The sequence below is a fragment of the Argentina silus genome, assembly GCF_951799395.1.
Source record: "Argentina silus genome assembly, chromosome: Y".
NCBI classification, from domain to species: Eukaryota; Metazoa; Chordata; class Actinopteri; order Argentiniformes; family Argentinidae; genus Argentina; species Argentina silus.
Genome location: NC_139654.1, coordinates 15,639,580 through 15,662,661, shown reverse-complemented (window position 1 = coordinate 15,662,661; position 23,082 = coordinate 15,639,580). Strand labels below are relative to the sequence as shown.

The 23,082-nt window shown below is 46.3% G+C and overlaps 1 protein-coding gene across 1 annotated transcript in view; it reads left to right on the top strand.

The window, feature by feature from the left end:
- The window catches only part of LOC310824004 (calcium-activated potassium channel subunit alpha-1a-like), a gene marked incomplete at both ends in the record, with an annotated part of 253,970 nt that overhangs the window by 125,586 nt on the left and 105,302 nt on the right, over nt 1-23,082 (top strand). Inside the window, 6 exons of the mRNA XM_083696912.1 lie at nt 5,159-5,252; nt 5,645-5,756; nt 8,396-8,400; nt 8,542-8,562; nt 12,846-13,016; nt 14,134-14,225. Coding sequence (XP_083553038.1) covers nt 5,159-5,252; nt 5,645-5,756; nt 8,396-8,400; nt 8,542-8,562; nt 12,846-13,016; nt 14,134-14,225 — 495 coding nt within the window. The remainder of the gene's footprint in view (nt 1-5,158; nt 5,253-5,644; nt 5,757-8,395; nt 8,401-8,541; nt 8,563-12,845; nt 13,017-14,133; nt 14,226-23,082) is intronic.

Genomic DNA, 23,082 nt, shown 5'->3' with positions numbered 1-23,082 from the left:
CCTTGATGTTCAACAAGCCATACAGTTCCTTGAGGGTGCGTGACATAAAATTAGTGCCCTGATCGGTGAGAATCTCTTTCGGGATTCCCACGCGGGAGATTACTTGAAACAATGCCTGCGCTACACTCCTGGCAGAGATATTGCGCAGCGGTATTGCCTCGGGGTATCGGGTGGCGTAATCTATCAAGACCAACACAAATCGATATCCCTGCGTACTCCGGTCAAATGGCCCGATAATATCCATCGCAATGCGGTCGAATGGGTTCTCGACCAATGGTAAGGGCCGCAAGGGGGCCCGTGGAATGGCCGGGGGATTTACCAACTGACATTCACGACAAGAAGCGCACCACCTACGCACCTCTGCCCGAATTCCCGGCCAATAAAATCGAGCCATTATACGGTTCAGTGTTTTATCATACCCTAAATGGCCCGCCATGGGGTTGAAATGAGCCGCCTGGAAGACCATTTCGCGGCGGCTGCGGCGAACCAACAACTGGGTTACTTCCTCCTGACTATGTGAGTCACGACTTACTCTATATAACCTGTCGCTGATAATCGCAAAATAGGGGTGGGCGCGCACTGTGTCTGGCCGTATCAAAGTACCATCAATTGCTATCACTTGGTCAAAGGCCGATCTTAGGGTCTCGTCACGAGACTGCTCGAGGGGGAAGTCGCCGAGCAGCGGATTGTTCGGCGGGGAAATCTCGGGGTGAGGCGCCGGCTCCGGCTCCCCGGCAGTGTCGCGAGGCGCCGCCTCAGCACAGAGCACATTACACGCCTCACACCTCCCTCGCTGTCGTGCACGCATCCCGGTAGCCCTCTTTACCGCTTGAGGAAACCCCTCCCAATCTACACCTAGAATCAGGGGATGTGTGAGGCGTGGGCTAACCGCCGCCTGTACACTATGTTTTTTTCCCTCATAATAAATTTCAATAGCGACCACCGGATATTCGGGAACGTCCCCATGCACACACTTCACCAACACCCTCGACGCCTTCAACAATGCCCCTGGCCGAACCAGGCGCTCCTGGATCATGGACTGCATGCAGCCCGAATCCAAGAACGCCTGGTGCGTATCATGCTGTATCCTTACCGGAACACGATACGCCGCTCCTGGTCCGGGGGGAGGGCCCGGTATGTCGCCGATGCGGACGACCTGCCCCACCTCCATCGCCGGGCACTCGGCCTGCACATGGCCCGGCCGTCCGCATCGCCAACACACCCCCCCTGTCGCTCGGGGTGCTACCTGTGGGGCCAGGGCTGGCTCTGGACGGGTGCGCCCCTGCCATCTCGTCCTCGGGGCGGGCGCCGGCCTTTCCCCTTCCGGTCCCTCGGCTCCTCCTGGGCGCCGGCCCCCCGCCCCCTGGCGCGGGGCCGGGGTTGGGCATCGCAGCCCCCGCGGTGGGAGGGAGAGATGGTCCTCCGCTAGTCCCACGGCGGCCTCGAGATCCTGGGGGCGGTGATACTGGACCCAGGCGGCGGTTCGGGCCGGGAGCCCCGTGAGGAATTGTTCCAGAACTACCCGGACCTTCTCCGCCGAGCTGTTCCGTGGGTCCAGCCACGGCCACGCGCTGTCCCGCAGCCGCTGGGCGTAGGCGAAGGGCCGGCTCCCCTCCTCCATTGTCAGGGCCAGGAACCGGCGACGGTGCTCCTCCGGTGTGAGGCCCAGGGACGGGTAGTCCCGTTGGGCGGCCGCTGGTAGGCTGTGGGCCGCGAGCTGCGCCTCCCCTGACAGGAGGGGCAGCAGATGGTAGGCCCACTCTCCGTCCGGCCACATCCTCGCCGTCCCCTCAAACACCGCGAGGAACGCCTCCGGGTCGTCCAGGTCCCCCATTTTCTGTAGATGGATCTTGGGGGGACCTTGTGCCGACCCGGTCTCCGGCGCCGGCTTGATGGCCCTGGCGAGGTCCTGGAGGAGGGCACGGTCCTCAGCCCTCGCCGCTGTCATCTCTCCCACCGCGGCCTGCTGGCTCTGCTGCAGGATGGCCTGCTGCTCCAGTATGAGGGATATCCTCGATATCGCCGTCGCCCGCGTCTCCATTTCTGTGTCCCAGGTTGGGCGCCAATGTAACAAAGTCCGTTGTACACAGAGGCAGACGCAGTATCGTAGTGAGGGATTTTGTCCCGTTTATTAGCACAAACATTCACTTTATCGGCTTTTCAGCCCGTCTCAAAGTTCTTGCGACTTTTCAGTCGTCTGTCTCGGAAGCCACTCCTGTCGTTCCCAGCCCACCTACTGAAAAAGCAGAGGCACACACATCTTAAGCACTAGTCAACGAGGCTTTATTTGCAACAGGTGTGCAACAAAGCCTCGCCGACACAACCCTGGCCACGGTCCTGTAGCTCCCTCTACAGGCCGAACGCTGCATGTCCCCCCCACAGTCACGTTGTCTTCCTGAAAAGGATTCGCTTCCGTTATATGTTGCAAAATAAGTGTGCAAAATAATGTTTTTAAGCTATTCTTCTTCTCACAGGTACATAGCCTAGCTAATTGTTACAGTAAGTGCAGTATCTTGTTCACCCAAATCTGCCTCTCTGCATGGGCTGTTTTGTGAAAAAGGAAGGTACAAATGGTGTGATTGTGTTCGGACAAAGTTTTTATTTGTCCAGTGCCCTTGCAAGTGCTAAATCACTCTTATTTTAGTAATGGTGCCTCAGCTTGAATCAATCACTAATGTGCTAATCCACTAAACTAATGTACTCACCTGGCCTTCTTTTTTTCTTTTTGTTTTTTTTTGTTTTACCCCTGCCCCCTCCACACACACACACTGTAGACGCCCACTCACTTAGTCTTAAAGAGGAATTACAACAAGAGAATGATTTGAAAATGACTGTCAATTCATCTTTTGTTTGGAAATGTTAGGCATCCTTGAAACAGTACGCGGCTGTTGAGTATGGTTGTTGTTTTTTATTGTTGTACTCTGAAAGCAACCTTGGTGTGGCTCCAGGAGATAACCAAGGTCAGGGAGAGGTTAAGAGCAGTGCTGTGTGCTGCTGACTGAATTAAAGTGTTGGCGTATTTTTAGGACACAACGTCCACCGTTACCTTCTAAACGGATGCGTTTCATCTCCCTGCTTTACCAGAAGGCATTATGTCTGGGCAGAGGAGGTTAACATGAGGAAACATTTCTGTCCTGAAATTGACCCTGCTCTGCTCTACAGCCTCCCCTCAGGGCGTGGGTGTGTGAGAGAGTGAGTGTGTACTGTATGTGTGTGCATGCATGTGTTCGTGCGTGTGTGTGTCAACATCTCTGTGTGTCTTCAGCAGTTCAGCTCCTGTAGAAAGCAACTGGAGCCACCTAGTGTACACAAGCCTCTCTCAAATGCAAACACAAGATGACCAGAGTTCAGTCCAGAGGCACTTGAATCTCCAGGCAAGTTCAATTTGGTCTAGAAGCAGCCCTGTGTGCTATATAAGGCCCTGGAAGAAGACAAATTGTCCCCAATACCTTTGGGAGCACACACACACACACACAGTACTTACTTTACCCACGCCGCCAAGGGATGAGGGGGTGAGTGCGTGTGTACAGCGCCAAGCATCTGCCTGGGGTTCTTAGACGACGACGATGATGAGGATGATGATAGAACACGGCGTATGAGGGGCCATTCAAAGGCTTTTGTACTCCTCTCTGGGAGTTTGTCACAGAGGGAGGTCAACAACCAAACTGAGGTGTACTGTATCTGATTTGGCTCTCATTGAATCTCATCCATTTTCTCCTTCTAATCTGGAGATGGACATGAGGCTTAGGCTACTGCCCCAAACCAACAAAATGGTGAAAGAAAGACATGGGAAATGACGTTTAGTCAACCGTGGACAATATATTTATAGATCTGTGGCTATGATTCATACGTTTTTTTTTGTTTTGTTTTGTTTTTTACCTCCCTGTGAGTTTGCATTATGCAGGTTAGTAGCTAGTAAATAATTGAGTATTCAGACATCAATGCCAGTAAGGGGTCAGAAGTATTTACCTCTGTCCACAGCCCCAATGGCAGTTTATGAGAAAATGCCGTTTGAGTAAATTAAATCATTCTGTGGCTGTTTTAACCCTTACCATATAAACACATTCATTCCAATATGCTTGGAAGTGGGCAAGGCATTCGTCATGAAGACTGTTGCATTCTTCAAAACATCCCCAAGATACAAATTTGTCTGCCCGGCACCACCCCCACCCCCCTCGAGAACTTTATTACTTAAATCATGTATTATTTAAGGTTTAAAAAGCTATTATTATTAAACAACTGAAGGACTATTGCTATTCCCAACAAACCCCAAATATACTGTACTCATAGACCCCCCTACTATGAGAGCAACAGATCCCTATGCTATTGGATTTCCTTGTACTGTACATTCCATTTATGTTTGGTTGTCTATAAAGTCCTCCTTTTTGATCGATGATCTTCATTGAAGATGTTTATGTTAACTAGAAGATGATTATGTCCTCTATTCTACCCTTGGGACCCTTTCAAACCCGCATTATGCTTTCTCACATTCCGTCCCCATGGGCATCTCATGTCATATGTTTATGGTTCTACATTTGCTGTGAATCCAGGCCATTTTTCACTGTTGACTGTTTTAATGGACTGGTGCTCAAGCGCCACTCTACACATTCCCATAGGTAACCAACCCCCCCTTAATGAATATTAGTTTCTGTTGTTCAGCCCAGTGTGGCACATTGTTTGTCATGCAAGAATGTAATTCTACCAGAAGAAGAATGGTTATGGCATGTTGACTATTATTACTTTGTTAAAAGCATCCTCTTCTGTGATGATTAATCAAACTTTAAACATAAAGATGGATTATGTGACAGAATAGATGGATTGTAGACCATTATTCATCATTTGCCTTTCCTTAAGCAACACATGCTAGGCTAGCTAACTCCACTTTGCTATACTGTATAGATTCTCTAGGAAATGTACAGTATATTATAAAGAAAGCAGAATACCCTCACACTATGTTGAATGTGTTGATGGTTTTAACATCAAACAGTGTACAGGTATTGCTTTGTCTTGACTAATTCTATTTTAAGTATCCCACACCTGTGAAATTGCACTGGATACGTGTGCACTACCTTGAGCTGTGATATGTGTAATATTGTAATGAAGGAGCTACTGTATGTACAGATAATATGCTAATATTCCTCTTTTTTCTCTCCCACAGTCCCATCGAATCCTGTCAGAATTTCTACAAAGATTTTACGTTACAGATCGACATGGCATTCAACGTCTTCTTCCTGCTCTACTTTGGTCTCCGGGTAAGTAATACTAAAGCCTTAACACACACACACTCTAATGAAGAAACTATTGTAATAACACTGACTTTATCCCAAAGCACTCGGTCCATATCTGAAATGCTTAATGAAAGAATAAACTCATAAGCTGCTTACATCATCCATGCTTTCAAATGATTCACACATATGTCAAACTTCTATTGCTGTAATACTGTTATTTTATGTAAAGCACATTGTATTGCAATTGAAATGTGATGAAATGTGCTATACAGTACAAATAAAGTCTGATTGATTGATTTCATGTCAGGAATGCTAAGGAAATGATGGGGATTGAAGGGATTTGTTCATATGTTGATGGTGACATTTGACTGTATCTGAATGGTGTTGAATATTGGCTCTGTCATTTCCCTCTATAGTTCATTGCAGCCAATGATAAGCTGTGGTTCTGGCTGGAGGTCAACTCAGTGGTCGACTTCTTCACTGTTCCTCCTGTTTTTAGGTCTGTTTACCTAAACAGAAGCTGGTTGGGTAAGTCTCCCTCCCTCCCCCTGTGACTGGGTCCCTCTCTCACCCCCTCTCCATCTCCCATCATCCCCCTCTCTCCCCCATTTTTTCTCATTTATATGGTATCATTCTTTCTGTCAATCTCACCCCTCCTCTCTCTTCCACTCCCTCCCATCTTTGCCTCTCTTTTCTCTCCCTTTCAACCCCCTTCCCTTCTCCCCCCCCCTCTCTCTGTCTGTCCCACTTTCCCTCTCTCTCTCACTTCCTCTCCATCTCCGTCTGTCTTCACCACCTGACAGTGAGTGTGTCTCTAATTCCCACTCGCCCGGGGCGCTAGTCAACTTTCCCTCGTCCTTGACAGTGACTGGGGCTGGACTTCTCTGTTGTTTCATGAAACACGGGAGCATCAGACAGAATGTGGGAAAAGGCTGGGGATGACTCAGGCCAGCAGTAGACTGTAATGGGGGTGGGGGGGTCGTTTGTTGCTTGTTGCTGTGGTGAAGCATCGCAGCTGGAGTACCTCACAGTAGCTCGGAAATGCCACCTAATGGGCTGTCAGCAGAAATACTGCCCCCCCCCCCCCCCCCACACACACACACTTGGTTAACATATATTGTAGGTCATGAGTTTCCGATGAAACCTACAGTCAGTAGCCAAATGGTTCACATTAAAGCAGGCGTTAGCATTAGCCATGCTTAGCGTTATCTAGCTTTAGCTCTGGTGTCAATCAGAAGCACTGAGGTCCTTTCCTCTCAATCCCCGTAAACCCTGGGTCTGTGGACTACAGTAGGATGATGAAAGACAGTTAAATGGTGGTCTGCTATGCTGCAGTGAATAATTAGCCGTTCTCTATGCTCACTAAACATGGTGAATCTGGTGTACTATAGTAGAGGGGTGGCAGGGATAGGAATCTTCACAGTGGTTTCTCCTCTTAAGGGATTGTGTAACAGGTGTACTTTTGATAATTAATTACTTGGAATTATTAATTTGGCTGCTATTTCAAATTAATATTGTAATTACCTGAGAGCACCACTAAGAATGTTGAGCAGAGATTCTTAAATTAACTCTTGATTTGTTCTTTTACAGAATAATTACTTCAACATTCAGTCTCATATCAATAATATGAAGGGTATTTGATGTCCATCAAATATCTTAGTAAGTTCTTTAATTGTTCATAGAGCCAGGATTTGTCAAAGCAAGAGAAACAACACTTATTTATCAAGATGGAATTGCTACGCTAAGAAACACATAAGGAATTTGCAAAGATGAATAAAGATGACTTCAATCATAATTGTAATGGTTTGGAGAAACATTGCAATGTCATAATAGTTAAAGGAGGAAGAAAGCGATTGGTGTCAATATTTACGGAATTGATCAGATTCCAAGGCTTGAGTCGAACACACCCTCCTGGATGTTTTCAGTCGTGGAGCTTGTTGTGCTGACGGTCACTCTGGTCACTCATCCCGGAAGGGATAATCTCAGGACCCCTTTTGAGGGGATCATTTGAACAGAGTAAAGGCAAAAGTTTAAAAAAAAAAGGCAAAGTGTTACGGCCCCTCCCCCTTACCAACCCTCTGGCACCACCTCGAGGCCACACCGATCATTGCTGGAGCGCCCAGCCCCAGTCGGCAGCGCACCTGTTCACTATCACCCATCAGCACACCTGCAAACCATTGGCAATCACCTCCCTATAAGAACCCTGCCTGAACTCCACTACGGCGCCAGAACGTACTGTGTCGAATGGTAATCTTCCCACGAGACCCGCAGACGCTTCAACTCTCCCAAGTATCCCCACGCAGTATTTTTGTTTTTTCCTTGTGATTCACCTTGTTTTCCTGTGCCCCTCCAAAACCCTCGTCCCCGTCCCCCGGACTCCCTCGTTACCCCTTCCATGGGCCCAGCCCTACCCTGCACATCGACCTTACCCCCACCCCTCTCTGTTACTGGATTCCCCGTTACTGAACCCCGGACCGGACCCTGACGACCCCTTGGATTATCCTTCTCTTCCTGTCCCTTCTCAGCTACTGGATCTCTCGTGAACGAACCCTGGACCGACCCCGACGACCCCTTGGATTATCCTTCTCTCCTCTACCCCTCTCCCTATTTTTGTTATTATTAAATACGCCTTCGGGCTACACATTCCATCTCTCTGTGTGCCGTCATTTGGTTCCTCAGACGTTCCGTGTAACACAAAGACCACAGAAAAGCCCCTGTTTTAGTTTACTTTACTTTTATGCAATTAAGTAAGAGAATGGGCGTGTTTGAAATGTGCACTGGTCCTAGCCTCAATCATGATTGGGTGAGAAGAAATCTCACCTCTCCTTCAGGACTGGCTGCAGTGAAATGCAGATAGTCCAAAAATAAAGATATAATTCCTAAAATGTTCTCATAGGCATATGCATGTCTTCAAATGCCAAAGTCTTTGTTTCATATTTTAGGAGAGAATGATACAAAACAATAAGTGATTAAAATATAAAGCAATGTTGCAAGACTTGTAATAGCACATTTAGGATAGGATAAAGATAAGTAAATTGCAAGCACTACACACACTATTCCAAATACATTTACAGGTAATTCCTTGGCATTTCTAATGTGTTTAAGAAATGAGTCAAACATGTGCACAGATCCCTTTGTATGTGTTTTGTGTGTATATGACTGTTCAGGTCTGGTTCAGGGTCTGTTGAGGGGTCTCTGGTGATGAGGACTCAGATAAGACCAATTGGAAGTCTGTCTTGGCCCCAATGGAGCCTAGGAGTGGGAAATGAGTTTGTGTATGGTTGTGACACCCCCCCCCCCATGTTCTCTACAGATTGTGTCCCTGTTTTTGGAGGTATTTTAAATTCTGTGAAATCCATTGTAAATTCTTTGAAATCCATTTCTTCTCCATAAATATTCAATTATTTGTTTATGCATTTTATCCTTTGTTAATTTGCAGAGATTAGAATGACCCTTGTTTTTATTTATTTTTTTATTTCATAGAATTTTCATTTTGAAGAGAACCTGTGATGGAGTCAATCCTACTAATGTAACGTCCCGCCCTGTTCCATGTTATTTCATGTATTGTATTTTTGTGTTACTCACCTTGTCTCTCGTTTCAGACACTTCGCCACCTTGTGTGTTTCCCGCCTGTGTGATTGTCTACCCCGCCCTGATTGGCTTGTCCTGTTCATCATCATCCTTCCCTGTGTATTTAGTCTGTGTTCCCTTGTCTCTGTGCCAGTTCGTCTTTGTACCTTGTGTCAAGCGTTCCAGCATTTTTTCCTAGTGTTGCGTATTCCTGGTTATTTTGATCTCTGGTAGTGTTTCTGACTTTGCTTTTTGCCCACCCCTTTTCGGATTGTCTGCCTGACTTTTTGAACTGCCTACCTGTGTACCAAACCCTGCTTTGCCTTCCCCCCTCGTGGAATATCTGCCTACCTATTGACTGCCTACCTGTGTACCGAACCTTTTTTGACAGTAAACTATTCTATTGGATTTACGTTTTTGTCTCCGAGTCGTGCATTTGAGTCCTCTGTACTCCAGTCATTACAACTAACTCCCACAATGTGTTCATGTATGTTTTATGTCTTTGTGAGAGAATATAGTATTCACCTTCTGTCAAAAGGTGATGACGTCACATGAATTTAATCATCAAAAATAATATTTGAAAATTATAAGTCCCGCCCCTTTGGGCTGATGTGGTGGGTGTTGATGCTTGCACAATGAGACGTTGGTGAGAGGACAAGGTGTTCTGCTGATTGTGAAATTAGATTTAGGAACTTGACAGTTTTTTGAGGATGTGGTCACACCCAAAGGAAATAGAACCGTTAGAACGGTTGGATTAGGGGCCTTTTCTCTTTCTAGGAAACCAGGGGCCCTGAACTGACTGAAGACCAACCAAGGGTCAGCTAAAGTTTGTCACTGATAAGTGCTGTGTGATGTGTCGTGATGACTTCATGCCGCATACATACATCTAGACACGCATACTATAAACGTTTATTGCATATGAGGCTTAAAATAAAAGCTCAATACTGAGGGTTAAAATGTGCAATTAAAAAAAAAAGGCAATTAAAAAATGGTTAGGCTGCTACTCTAGTGGTAGTAATGTGTTCAATAATGAAGAATAAAAATAAGTGTTCAATAATGAAGAATAAAATGGGGAATTAAAAAATGGTTACATTTTTAAAAATGTTTAGTTTCAAACATGGGTATGACACGTCGCGGGCGTGTCACTGATAAGATCACGTGTTTCCCTTGCAAAAAGGTGTATATATATGACCCTGAGAGCTGGTCACAACTGATCAAAGACTTGACAGCTGCATCAGATCGATTTCTCTCCACCATGGAGGTGCAATTGTGTGGAAATGGCTGTGTGTTCTACCTCTTGTTACCTGTTCAAGTGTTATGGTAACATCACACTGCTGGTCATTTCCTCATAATTACACGTGATATATCTATCTGATAGGCATCGCTTGAGTCTTGCATTGAGGTTCAACGTTTTTCAGCGTTTGCCATGTGTGACAGTGAACCTGCATTCTGTAATCCTAGTTTTTGTAAGCTATCCTGAAGCATGTTCTAAATGTTTTTTCAAGAAAAAAGTGGCTTGAAAGTCTTGGGATCTTTAGCATTGAGCTGTAAGACCAAATTGTTAGGAAAGTATTTGTTGGTCGTACAAAGCTTTTGGCTTTTTCCTTTTTTTCTACATGCCAATGGAACAGCATTTTTAGCACCTTTTTTTTTATTTGAGATGGATATGGGAAGTTTAGAAACCAATGCTGGATAACAATACAATCTGACTTAAAGAAGCGTATTGCATATCTTTGAATATAGACATGTTGCATATGTAGGTATGTTCGCAAGTAACATGTCAGTAAAGAAAAGGGTAATGAAAGTCATAGCAGCTCACCACCAAAAATCTGAATTTGACTATGGGTATTGTCTCTTATTTTAACCCTTGGCTTGACATTTTAAATGTACAACATGTACCGCTATATTCCCATAGACACATATAGAGTTCATGAAAAGTATCACTAATTTGGATCGTTATATACAATGATCCCCCCCCCCCTCTCATTTTCTCACAATTTGTTATTTAGGTCGATTTTAATGATAGAACTTGAGTTGATGGTATTATTGTGGGAACTCAAATCAGTCACTCAGCTTTTTCTATTGGCTACCCTCATCAATGCAGAATATGTGCTTGTCCAATGAAATGTGAATGTTCTCGTTTCAGTACGCTGAACGCTTCATCTTTCACTCCACCGTTTCCTAAATCATTTTACCTCACATCCTTTGTTCATCCTAAATTTGTTTCTTTAGCGATGTGGTCTTGCTTGTTGTTACTGCTTATTCATGTTTTAAGTTACCTATTTATACCAGCACCTTAGATTACCAGACCTGTACAACATTTGATAACAATGTTATTTTTGCCCTAAAATAAAATGACTTTTGGAGCTATTGCTTGAGTTGAGTCTAGTGTGTTTCAGATGGTTGGACGTTCAGATTGTTCTGTTTTAGAGAGGAGAGGTGATGAGGGCAGGTGGATGTTCATCATGAAGCTTACTTTGTTTAATACCAGGCTAGTTTGTCTGGTGAGACCACACTAACTCATTGCATAGCTTGTTAACCAACTGGTCCCGGATACACGTAATGTACGTGCACTACTAATTCAGAAATTCATTTTTACACCCATTGGTCGAGAGGGATACTAACTAGCCCACTAGCATGCAGTGGGTGATATTACAGAGAATAATGCCTTTAATGTTTTATTACAGAAATAACTGCCAATAGGTTGTCATTGAATCTCCCCCCATAAAATGTTGCTGTTCATTAGTTATGATCTCAGTTTTGAGCTATGGTGAAGCGTAACAGTGCATATGCAAAACATTGTGAAACTGACATTTATTTTGACTTTTGTTAGACATTCAATATGTAGGCTAGGCTGTATCTTACTGGTTGTTTGTAGTCTGTCTGTCTATCTCTAGTGTGTGGAAAGTATCCAGCAAATTGGTTCTTCGATGAATATGTGTAGGCCTAGTACTTGTTTCTGTGGTCACCGAAACTACAGCATTTATAGAGAAGTCAAGCTGCAAAAATGCATCATGGAATGTTGCCACTGGCCAGGCAGGTAGAACTAGTTACATATCAGGATGTAGTTGAATTATCTGTCAACCTGTACATTTTTCATCGTTAGGGGACACAGTTTATCTGAAGCTAATCAATTTCCAGTGAATGGATATGTTCATGGGTGTGTGTGTTGTCATTCCAATGAGGGATAAGTGCTTAATTTGAGAGTGACCTGAACAATAGCAAGCCCAGGATGTAAATAATGAAATCACATTTAAATCATTTGTGGAGGAAGCTGAAGCTTCGAGTTGCCAAGCAAAAGCCTTGAAACCTTCAGGATTTGGAGATGATCTGTAAAGAGGAGTGGACCAAAATCCCTCCTGAAATGTGTGCAAACCTGGTGACCAACTATAAGAAACGTCTGACTTCTGTGCTTGCCAGCAAGGGTTTCTCCACCAAGTACTAAGTCATGTTTTGCTTGGGGATCAAATACTTATTTCCTTCGATCAAATGCAAATGAATTTATAACTTTATATCATGTGTTTTTTCTGGACTTCTTTGTTGATATTCTGTCTCTATTTGTTAAAATAAAAGTACCATAAACATTATAGACCGCTCATTTCTTTGTAATCGGGCAAACTAACAAAATCAGCAGGGGATCAAATAATTATTTCCCCCACTGTATCTCCCAAATGGCTTTGTGTCATCTCAGAATGAAAGCATGAAGACTCTGGGCCAGATTCAATCAAACATGCATTAGCAATGTTTATGCAGTGGTTTTGTTAACTAACAGCCCGGCAGTCTTGTTCTGAAAACTGGAGGCACTTACTGTACCTCAGAATAGAGTCTACTAGAGTTGGCTTACTCTCAACCATTTTGCAACCTTTCTGGTTTGTGTGCTACTGTGTGAATGATGCAATGCAGGTTCAGTTGACTCTTATGACCCTAATATTTGTAATGTTATTGATTATAAGAAAGCTAAGCAAGAACATAGTCTCCTAAGGCTGATATCACCTGTATGTGTTTCTGACTACTACCCTGTCAAATCCTCTCACCCCCGGTTTCTAGGTGGAAAACTCAGGGGACCCTTGGGAGAACTTCCAAAATTCCCAATCGCTTTCCTATTGGGAATGTGTCTACTTGCTTATGGTCACGATGTCCACAGTGGGATACGGGGATGTCTATGCAAAAACCACGCTCGGACGTCTATTCATGGTCTTCTTCATCCTCGGTGGTTTGGTAAACTCACGCTTTCTCCCGCTTTTTCCTCCCTCCACTTCTGACCCCAACCCCACACCCCCAGCCCCCCCAAAATAGAGGCAAATGTTGTTACTGTACCATAGCCAAGCAGCTAGACTGCTAGTTTGGACTTAATCTAACTTTCTCACATCATACAGTAGATAACCTCCAGCTGTGTAACGGTGCAGTTGTCGTTGTGGTTGTGTGTATCCCCTTTGTTTCTAAGAGGGTCTGGAAACCTTTAGGTAGAGCAGATGGGGTCTGCTTCATATCAGAGACTGGATAAATGACTTCAGTGTGGAGATGCTGTATAATAAAACCATAACCCAGCGCTTTAGATCAAGCTGAGCTCTGGCTATATGGAGAAGGTGTTTTAAAGCAGAACTCTTAACCGTTAGTGGATGAACAGTGTGTGGGTAGTGAGACCCTTTTAGTTTAGCTAAACAGTTAGCAGATCGTTAAACATGGAATAAGATTCCAAGAATTTGTTGATTGTTAGACTTAGAATAAGATTCCCATAGACTTAGAAAAACATGGTCTGTCAAGAGAACAGCTTGCGAAATGCATCGATCTCATTCCTCCAGCCCTTCAAATTAGTCCTAATGTGTTTTGCAGCTGTGGACCGTCAGGTCGGCCTATTCAAATTAACCTGTTGGACAAAACATGGCGCACAGGTTTTTTTTTTTTCCCCTTCTCTTCTGTGCTGCTCCGAGATACCTTGGGTATCTGTCATTGAGTTGGTCTACTGTAGCTGTGGCGATATTTGCGCTTTTTTTCACCTTCCCAAACCCATGACCCTTAAAAACTGGGACTGTTTTTTCTTTTTTCTTTTAAGAAAGACCTTTGTGTCAGAATTTCTTTCTCACAGAAATATTTGTTTTTGTTTTTTATGTAACGGAAATGCAGCATTATCTGTTATTGTTCTCTTTTTTAAAGTTTCACCACTTTTTGGCACTGTCATTTTTCAGCATTTGCATATTGATATAATATTATTTTAAGCAAAACATTTTCTCCCCCTCAGAAATCTCTTTGGATTTAAGCGCCAGCTTCCCCCTCCACCCTCTCTATGGCTCGTCTCTTTTTTAGTCTCTTCTTCTGTCTCCTATGTTCTCCTTAGGCCATGTTTGCCAGCTACGTCCCTGAAATCATAGAGTTAATAGGAAACCGCAAGAAGTATGGTGGTTCCTATAGTGCGGTTAATGGGAGAAAGTAAGTATTTCTGGAAGGTTCTGCTGTTTCCTGTCTCCGATAGAACCCTCTCTGCATGCCCTTTTCTTGTTTCTGTTTCATGCATGTAGGCCATGTTAGCTCGCTATGTGCCAGAAATTGCTGCTCTCATCCTTGATCGGAAGAAATACGGAGGAAGTTATAACTCGACACGAGGCAGAAAGTAAGTCCAAAATCCAGACAAGGTGTGGTTGTGTGACTCGAGTGCTCCCCCCCATGGGGAGGGTTGGTTTACCTTTGACTGTTTAGAACAGTAACATTACAATCATGTAAAGTCACACTGCGTGACTGGAGACCTTGGCCATCAGGACACACATGTCCATGACCCTTTACTCTTTATCTCTCTCTCTTTCTCTCTCTGTCCATCACACACAGTGCTTACCTAAAGTCATCCTTGAGCTGTTCTTTTTCTCCCTTTTTTTGACGTCCTACGTGCTGCGTTTTAATTTCATTTGAAAACTAGAGCTTTCATGAGTAAGTTGATATAGGGCGTTAATCTGTGGTGAATCTATTTGTAATTATTTGTGTATATATGTGGTCCTAGTGTGTCTAATTCTGAATATGTCCAATGAAATCGCTCCGATTGAAATGATCATCAGTGTGAAAAAACTAGTCATGAAACCCCTACAATCAGGGCAGGAGTCAGGAGGAACTGAGGACACAGGACAAACAGGGTAAGGAGACTGGGAAGGCTAAGAAGCAGGAACTAGGAATAGTAGCTTGAAGGATGACTAACAATAACTGAGGTTACGATCTGGCAGGGTAGTGAAGGTTGAACCGGGTATATATGGCAAACGCTGGTAATGAGGATGGGAAGCAGCTGGTCATCTGACTCCTGCACACCTGACACCACTCCTGAAATCAGCCTGACCAGACGAGAGATTTTTGCATTTATTAATACACAGGACAAGATGTTATAATCCCTTGTGCCATGATCCAAGGTAAAACAGATGTAGAAGGCCAAATCAAACCAACAAAGCGAGTGATATATCCACCATTCGATGCAACACCATAGCAAACATCAGGCTACGCCGTCATAGGTCTACGGAGTCATTCCTCAGGTGGTACCATTCACCGGTTACCTACTCTAGCCAACTGAGGTAAGCAGCATGTCATTGGGGTTATCAAGTGGGCACCTTCTGTCACCGGTGTTTCGTTAAGTTAGGCCCACGACACCTCGAGAAGGCTTAACTGTGTAGTCCAGCGTCCTGGAAACACCCCCCTCAACACCACTACCTCAATACTATCTTTAACTTAAACCCTACAACCAACCTATCAGCCTACCCACCCCATCAGTGTGTGTGTGTGATGCCCTATCTAGGGTAAATGTTTTCTGTAAGGTAAGGGAACGGTGTATGTGGGGGCCTAAATAGTGTGTGCATGTGTTTATGTTTATGTCTTTATATAAGTGTAGATGCAGGGATTCAAACCCTAATTTAGGGTAGAGGGAAGGGTTAGAGGTGGGGAAGCCCCCGGGTGGATACGGTCCCGGATTAGGGAAAGGAGGGGTGAGTGTGCCCTTTATTTATGTTGTGGGGGAATGTTTGTGTCCGTGCAACTTCATGGCTAGCCTACACTGGCTAGCAGTACTAACCCCCCCCACCACACTATGACACGATATCCTCTCATAAATATAGCCAAACAATGGCAGTACAAAACCCCTCACCACCACAATATGACACGATGCCTTCTCATTAATATAGCCAAACAATGCCAAGCTATGCTACCTCATGCTCTAGTCAAGTCGCTGTTGCATCTTACCTTTAACGGGAACCCCAGCTACTGATCTTCCGCCTCAGCCACAGCCACTGGCTAGCGCTCTCCGCTGCTACCGACATATTCTTTATCGCCAGTTTCAATTCTCGTCCGCGAATACCCAGCTCCGTTAGCAGTGCATAGGTTGTCTTGGCCACAAATCCTCGACAACCAATTTCCACTGGGCGAACAAAAGCGGTCCACCCACGCTGTGTCGCGTCTGCCGCTAATTCTGCATATTTAGCTTTCTTTCGTTCATAAGCCTCGTCAACCCGGTCTTCCCAAGGGACCGTGAGTTCGATAATATAAACTAGCTTCTGTGCTTCAGACCACAGCAGCATGTCTGGCCGCAAATTAGTGCTAGCAATTTCAGCCGGTACGATTAGCTGTTCAATTAAATCTACCTTTAACTTCCAATCTGCGCCAGTTCGCAACTGTCCCTGCGCGCAGCTGCGCCCTGGCCTCCTTACGCCAGTCTCTCCCTCTCTTATAAATGCAATGTCTTTCCGCTGGCCACTACTAGCTAGCGAGTTTACTTCTAGCCGTTTTCCCTCAACTGCAGCAGCTAAACATTTCAACACTTGATTGTGACGCCACGTGTATCGCCCTTGAGAAAGACTGATTCTACACCCATCAGTCATTATATGCCTAAGTGTGCATACGCTGGAACATAACGGGCAGGCAGCATCCTCACCCAACCATTGATTAAGATTTTGGGGAGATGGCAGTACGTCATAAGTAGCCCCTACGATAAATTTAATTCTGCTTGCCTCCATGCTCCACAAATCCTTCCACTTCAAGCTTCTCTTCACTACACTCTCCCAGTTTACCCACTGGCCTTGTTTTGCCTGTGCCACCGCCCTTGTACATCTTATCATCTCCTCCTGTCTGTGTATTTCTTCCACTACCAGTTTCCTCCTTTCTACTGCTGTTGCCTTACTCCACACAGGTTTTCCTGCACACAGCCCTAGACCTCCACGTCCATGCTGAACCTGCCCAATGATATCCCTATGGCTAAGGGCTGCCTGTGCCTGTTGCACTGCCTCTTTAGGCTTCCACTTCCTTCCAGTTTTAACTATGGGCGCTGCACTTCTAACAACTGGGTCCTTTGACTGGGTTAGAGTCATTTCCAGTCTAGCCTTGGCACATTTAAATTCCTCTGTCAGACTAGAAATCGGCAGCTCTAGCATGCCCTTTCCATACAGGGCCACACTGGTCAGACAGCGCGGGGCTCCAAGCCACTTTCTAATATTAGAGTTAATCAACCTTTCCATTTTTTCAACCTTCGATATGGGAACCTCGTAAACTGTCAGTGGCCACATCAGCCGAGGCAACAATCCAAACTGTAGGCACCACAACTTTAGCTTGCCTGGGAGCCCTGACTTATCTATACCTTTGATGCCTTGAATCATCTCCTGCCTCAACTCCTCACATTGACTCTTGTCATTGAGGCTTGCGTCATACCATCTTCCTAAGCTTTTAACCGGTTTCTCTAACACTGTTGGAACCACTTCCCCACCAATGAAAAACTTTTTATCAGCTATCTTCCCTTTGACAATGGAGATACTCCTAGACTTGCTTGGCTTCACTTTCATCCTAGCCCATTCTAGGTTGCTATTTAGTTTATCCAGTAGCCTCCTAGTACAAGGGGCTGTTGATGTCATAGTTGTCATGTCATCCATGTAAGCCCTGATTGGTGGGAGGCGCAGCCCTCCCTGCAACCTTTCCCCACCCACTACCCATTTCGAGGCTCTGATTATGACTTCCATTGCCATGGTAAAGGCCAAAGGGGAAATTGTACAGCCTGCCATAATGCCTATCTCTAGCTGTTGCCAAGCTGTAGTATACTCTGCTGTAGTAAAACAGAGTTGAATGTCACAAAAGTAAGCTTTAACTAACCTCTTTATACTGTCTGGCACTTTAAAAAAGTCAAACGCCTCCCATAACAGACTATGCGGTACTGACCCAAAAGCATTCGCCAGATCCAAAAATACCACATGAAGGTCTTTCTTCTCATGTCTAGCTGTCTGAATTTGATTCCAAATCATGCTGGTGTGTTCCAAGCACCCGGAGAAGCCTGGAATTCCAGCCTTTTGCACCGTAGTGTCAATTAAGCTATTCTTTACTAAGTAACTAGACAACCTCTGTGCCACCACACTAAAGAAAACCTTCCCTTCCACATTAAGAAGGCTTATAGGCCTAAACTGACTAATGTCTACAGAGTCTCTTTCTTTGGGAATAAAAATTCCCCCTGCTCTACGCCATGCCCTAGGAATAACCTGTTTCTTCCAGACTACCTTCATCAATGTCCATAAGAACCTCAGCACATCTGGCGCACTCTTGTACAGCCTGTAAGGGACTCCATTGGGCCCTGGGGCTGAAGACGCCCTAGCCCGCCTTACTATCTCTTGTACCTCTTTCCACCTAGGTGGGCTATCGTCACACTGACTGGTTATCTCTCCAATAGGTGGAATGTCAGGGGGGAGGGGTAGCTGTCTAGACCTTTCTCTGTCTCTATGCACTTCCTCCAGATGTCCCTCAAGCTCCTGTTTTGGAGCCCTAAGGCTACCATTTTTCCCCTTACTAAATAACGATTTCACAAATCTAAATGGATCTTTGTAAAATGCTGTTCTAGCTCGCTCTCTCTTTTTCCTGTTTTTCCTAATGCTCTCTGCTCTTCTTAACACTGCCAGTCTCTCCTTCACATCTACCTGCAGCCTATTTAACCCTTCCTTCTCAGCCTCTGTAGCTTTCCTCCACTGTTTCCTGAGCTGTCTTCTCTCCCTGATAAGTCTATCCATTTCCTGTTGGCGCCTAGATTTAATTACCTCAGTACCTGTCTTCTTCTTTTTCTCGGACACGCCAAATCTTTCTGCTCCATAATCATAGATAATATCGCCCATTTTCTCCAGTTTACTCTCGGCAGTACCTTTCAACTTGTCTAAAATCCTACTCAAGTCACTGTTGATACCTTCCCATACCCTGTTTTCTGAAGCCCCTGGCCATTTAACTCTCGGCTTCTGGGCACTAATCTTTTCCCTTTTGGGCTGGCTGGTCTCTCTGTCTTCTTCAGTGCTAGGACCTACTTCAGGGGTGCTGATGTCCTGCGAACTGTGGTTTACTTCCTGCCGCTGGACTTCAACCGACTGACTTGACATACTTCTGAGGAAATAATTGTCAATGCGGGATCCCTGTGTTCCCTCTACCAAGCACTTCCTCCTCCCTTGATGGATTCTAAGACCCTTCAAAGTTGTTACCTTTTGCCAGCCGCATGAACAAGTTTGGAGCTTCTTCCCACCCATCTCTGATCTAGTGCCTTCCACAGCCATGTTTTCCCTACTCGTAGTCAGGTCCGTTCCAGAGTCAATAACCATGTTAGCCATAGATGAGAGAGAGAATCAGAATCAGAATTATTTTATTTGGCCAAGTATATTTGCACATACAGGAAATTGACTTGGTGAGGTTGGTGTGTGGACATAAAAAAACAAATAGCAAATATTGACAAGAAATTTACAAAATAGCAAAGTATTAACAAAAATTACAAATTTACAAAAAAGAGCAGCAGAACAATACATCTTGTAGGCACAAGAGGCTGTGAAATGGTTGTGGGGCATGTACACTGTGGTGACGAGACACCTACTGGTTGAGCGTAGACGAATTCACTACATTACCCAGGTGCCTTAGCGTGGTGACAGAGAGACAAATTAGGTATGTAAACAGGAAGTGTGAATGAGTTGGGAGTGAAAATGTAGAGTGCGAAATAAACATGGAGATTGTTGCAACTTTGAACTGGTGATCCTCGAGATTCTTCAGATCCCGCAAACCACTACAATTGGTGACCCTGACGTAAGTTTTTTGGACGTTTTTCAAAGCTTTTTTGAACATGGCGAATGCAGTTGCTCTCAAGTTGCCTGAGTTTTGGGAGCACAATGTTAGCGCTTGGTTTGTGCAGGCTGAAGCTCAGTTTGCCATCAGGGATATAACTTCAGAGGACACGAAATATTACTATGTGGTAGCGTCTCTGAAGGGTTCAACTGCTGCGCGGGTGATAAACCTGATCGAAAACCCACCAGCCAGGGACAAATATACCACTCTTAAAGGACACCTGAAGGGAGTTTTTGGATTGACAGAACCAGAACGAGCTCGGCAGCTCCTGTCTCTCCCTGGGCTTGGAGACTCAAAGCCCTCAGAGTTAATGGACCATATGCTGGCTCTGCTTGGCAATCACCAACCATGTTTCCTTTTTAGGGAGCTATTTCTGCAGCAACTCCCAGACCAGATTCCTTTGCATTTAACCAGTTCTGTGAAGGTAGACCTTCGTGAGTTGGCCAAGGAGGCTGATGTTATTTTTTCAGCTGGGAGGAAGACTTTTTCGGTCACGCCCTTTACCAACACCAGCACTACCGGTGTGGAAGGCATGCATCAACCGCACACACACACCGTCTCCGCCAGCGCTATGGCTCGCCTTGGGAAGTCAAGTCTCTGTTTCTATCATGGCAAGTTTGGTGACAGAGCAAAGAAGTGCCTCCCACCATGTAGCTGGTCGGGAAACGCATTGGCCGCCACCCATTAGCAGCACTGAGTGTCGGCCCATCCAGCGGTTTGCTGTTCATTACTGACTCTAATTCCGGCCGTAGATTTCTTTGTGACACTGGAGCTCAGGTCAGCATTCCGCCTGCATCAGCCTTGGATATTCGAACAGCCAAAGTGGGACCTAACCTTGAAGCAGCGAATGGCACCCCCATCCCGACGTTTGGCACACGGCCCTTAACACTGTGCTTTGCTGGACAACGTTTCTCTTGGGACTTTGTGTTGGCGAAGGTGTCCACCCCTCTCCTGGGTGCTGATTTCCTCTGCGCTAATGGGCTGCTGGTGGATGTGGGTAACCGTCAGCTGGTCAACGCTGAGACCTTCTGCTCACTGACTTGTGAGCACAGCACCGCTACATCAACAAGGCTGGCTGCTGCCCTTTCACCGGCTGATGATATCGCCCGACTCCTGCTGGAATTTTCAGACATCACAACGCCGACGTTTTCAGCGAGCTCCATAGGACACAACGTGACTCACTTCATACCAACCAGCGGTCCACCGGTACATGCTCGAGCCCGCCGGCTGGACCCACACAAGTTGGCGATCGCCAAGGAGGAGTTCAGCTCCATGGAGAGACTTGGCATCATTCGTCGGTCTGACAGTCCCTGGGCCTCGCCTTTGCACCTGGTGCCCAAGGCCAATGGAGGATGGCGCCCGTGTGGTGATTACCGGCGGCTCAATGATGCCACTACACCGGACCGGTATCCTGTTCCCTACATTCAGGATTTTTCAGCCCACCTGGCGGGAGCAGTTATTTTTTCAAAGGTGGATCTCATTCGGGGGTATCACCAGGTGCCAGTCCATCCTGACGACATCCCCAAAACGGCAGTCATCACGCCGTTTGGCCTTTTTGAGTATTTACGAATGCCTTTCGGTTTGAAGAACGCCGCCCAAACTTTTCAGCGGTTGATGGACTCAGTGCTGCGTGATTTGCCTTTTCTTTTTGTTTACCTGGATGATATCCTGGTGGCCAGTACATCCGAGGCAGACCACCTGTCACACCTCCGCCTCCTCTTTACTCATTTGCGGCAGCACGGCTTGATTGTCAATCCAGCGAAATGCCAGTTTGGGGTGCCCTCCATTGATTTTCTCGGCCATCACATCACTTCTACCGGGGCAACCCCACTGCCCTTAAAGGTGGAGGCGGTGCGGCAGTTTCCACGCCCCACAACGGTGAAGGCCCTACAGGAGTTCCTGGGGATGGTACATTTTTATCATCGCTTCATTCCACGAGCAGCCCACCTCATGCACCCCCTGTATGGGGTCCTTAAGGACAAACCTCCCAAGCACATTGTTGACTGGTGTAGTGAAATGTCGGGATCATTCTCTGCCATCAAGGACGCGCTGGCGAACGCAACCATGCTAGCACATCCTGTGCCGGATGCCCCCATTGCTGTGACATCTGATGCCTCGGACCGCGCAGTTGGTGCGGTGTTGGAGCAGCGAGTTGACGGGGTTTGGCAGCCACTTGCTTTTTTTAGCCGGCAGCTCCGTGCTAGTGAGCAAAAGTACAGCACGTCTGACCGTGAGCTACTCGCCCTCTACCTGGCAGTCAGACATTTCCGTTTCCTCCTAGAGGCTCGACCATTCACTGCTTTCGTGGACCACAAGCCTTTAACTTTCGTCATGGCTAAGGTGTCGGAACCATGGTCGGCCAGGCAACAGCGTCATCTGTCCTACGTTTCTGAGTTCACCACAGACATACAACATATAGCAGGGAAACAGAACACCGTGGCCGACTGCCTTTCTCGCACCTTCACCAGCGCTGTCCACCTCGGCGTCGATTATGCCCGCATGGCTGTGGACCAAGCCGCTGACCCTGACATTCAGGCCTGGAGGACGGCGACTACAGGGCTTCGGTTGGTGGATGTCCCTTTTGATGATAAGGGTACAACGCTGCTTTGTGACGTTTCTACTGGCCAGTCCCGTCCTCTGGTACCCAAGATGTGGAGACGGACGGTTTTTGAGGTCGTACATGGCCTGTCACACCCGGGCCGGAAGCCATCGCAGCGTCTGGTGACAGGGAAATTTGTCTGGCCTGGCATGAAGAAGGACATTCGCGGCTGGGTCAACACATGCATTGCATGCCAGCGCACAAAAATCCATCGGCATGTGAAGGCGCCATTGGAGAAGTTCACAGTCCCGGAACGGCGTTTTGACCACGTCAACGTGGACTTGGTTGGACCTCTTCCTCCCTCGGGAGGGTTCACCTATCTCCTAACGATGGTGGACAGAACGACACGGTGGCCGGAGGTGGTTCCACTGTCAGGAACAACGACAGCGGAGGTGGCCCGTGGATTCATTGGGGTTTGGATTGCCCGGTTCGGGGTTCCCTCTGACCTCTCCTCAGACCGGGGGCCACAATTCACCTCACAGCTGTGGACCTCTATCACTCAGCAGTTGGGTATTTCACTCCATCGGACTACAGCATACCATCCCCAGGCCAATGGCCTGTGTGAGCGCTTTCATCGTTCCATGAAGGCAGCGCTGAAAG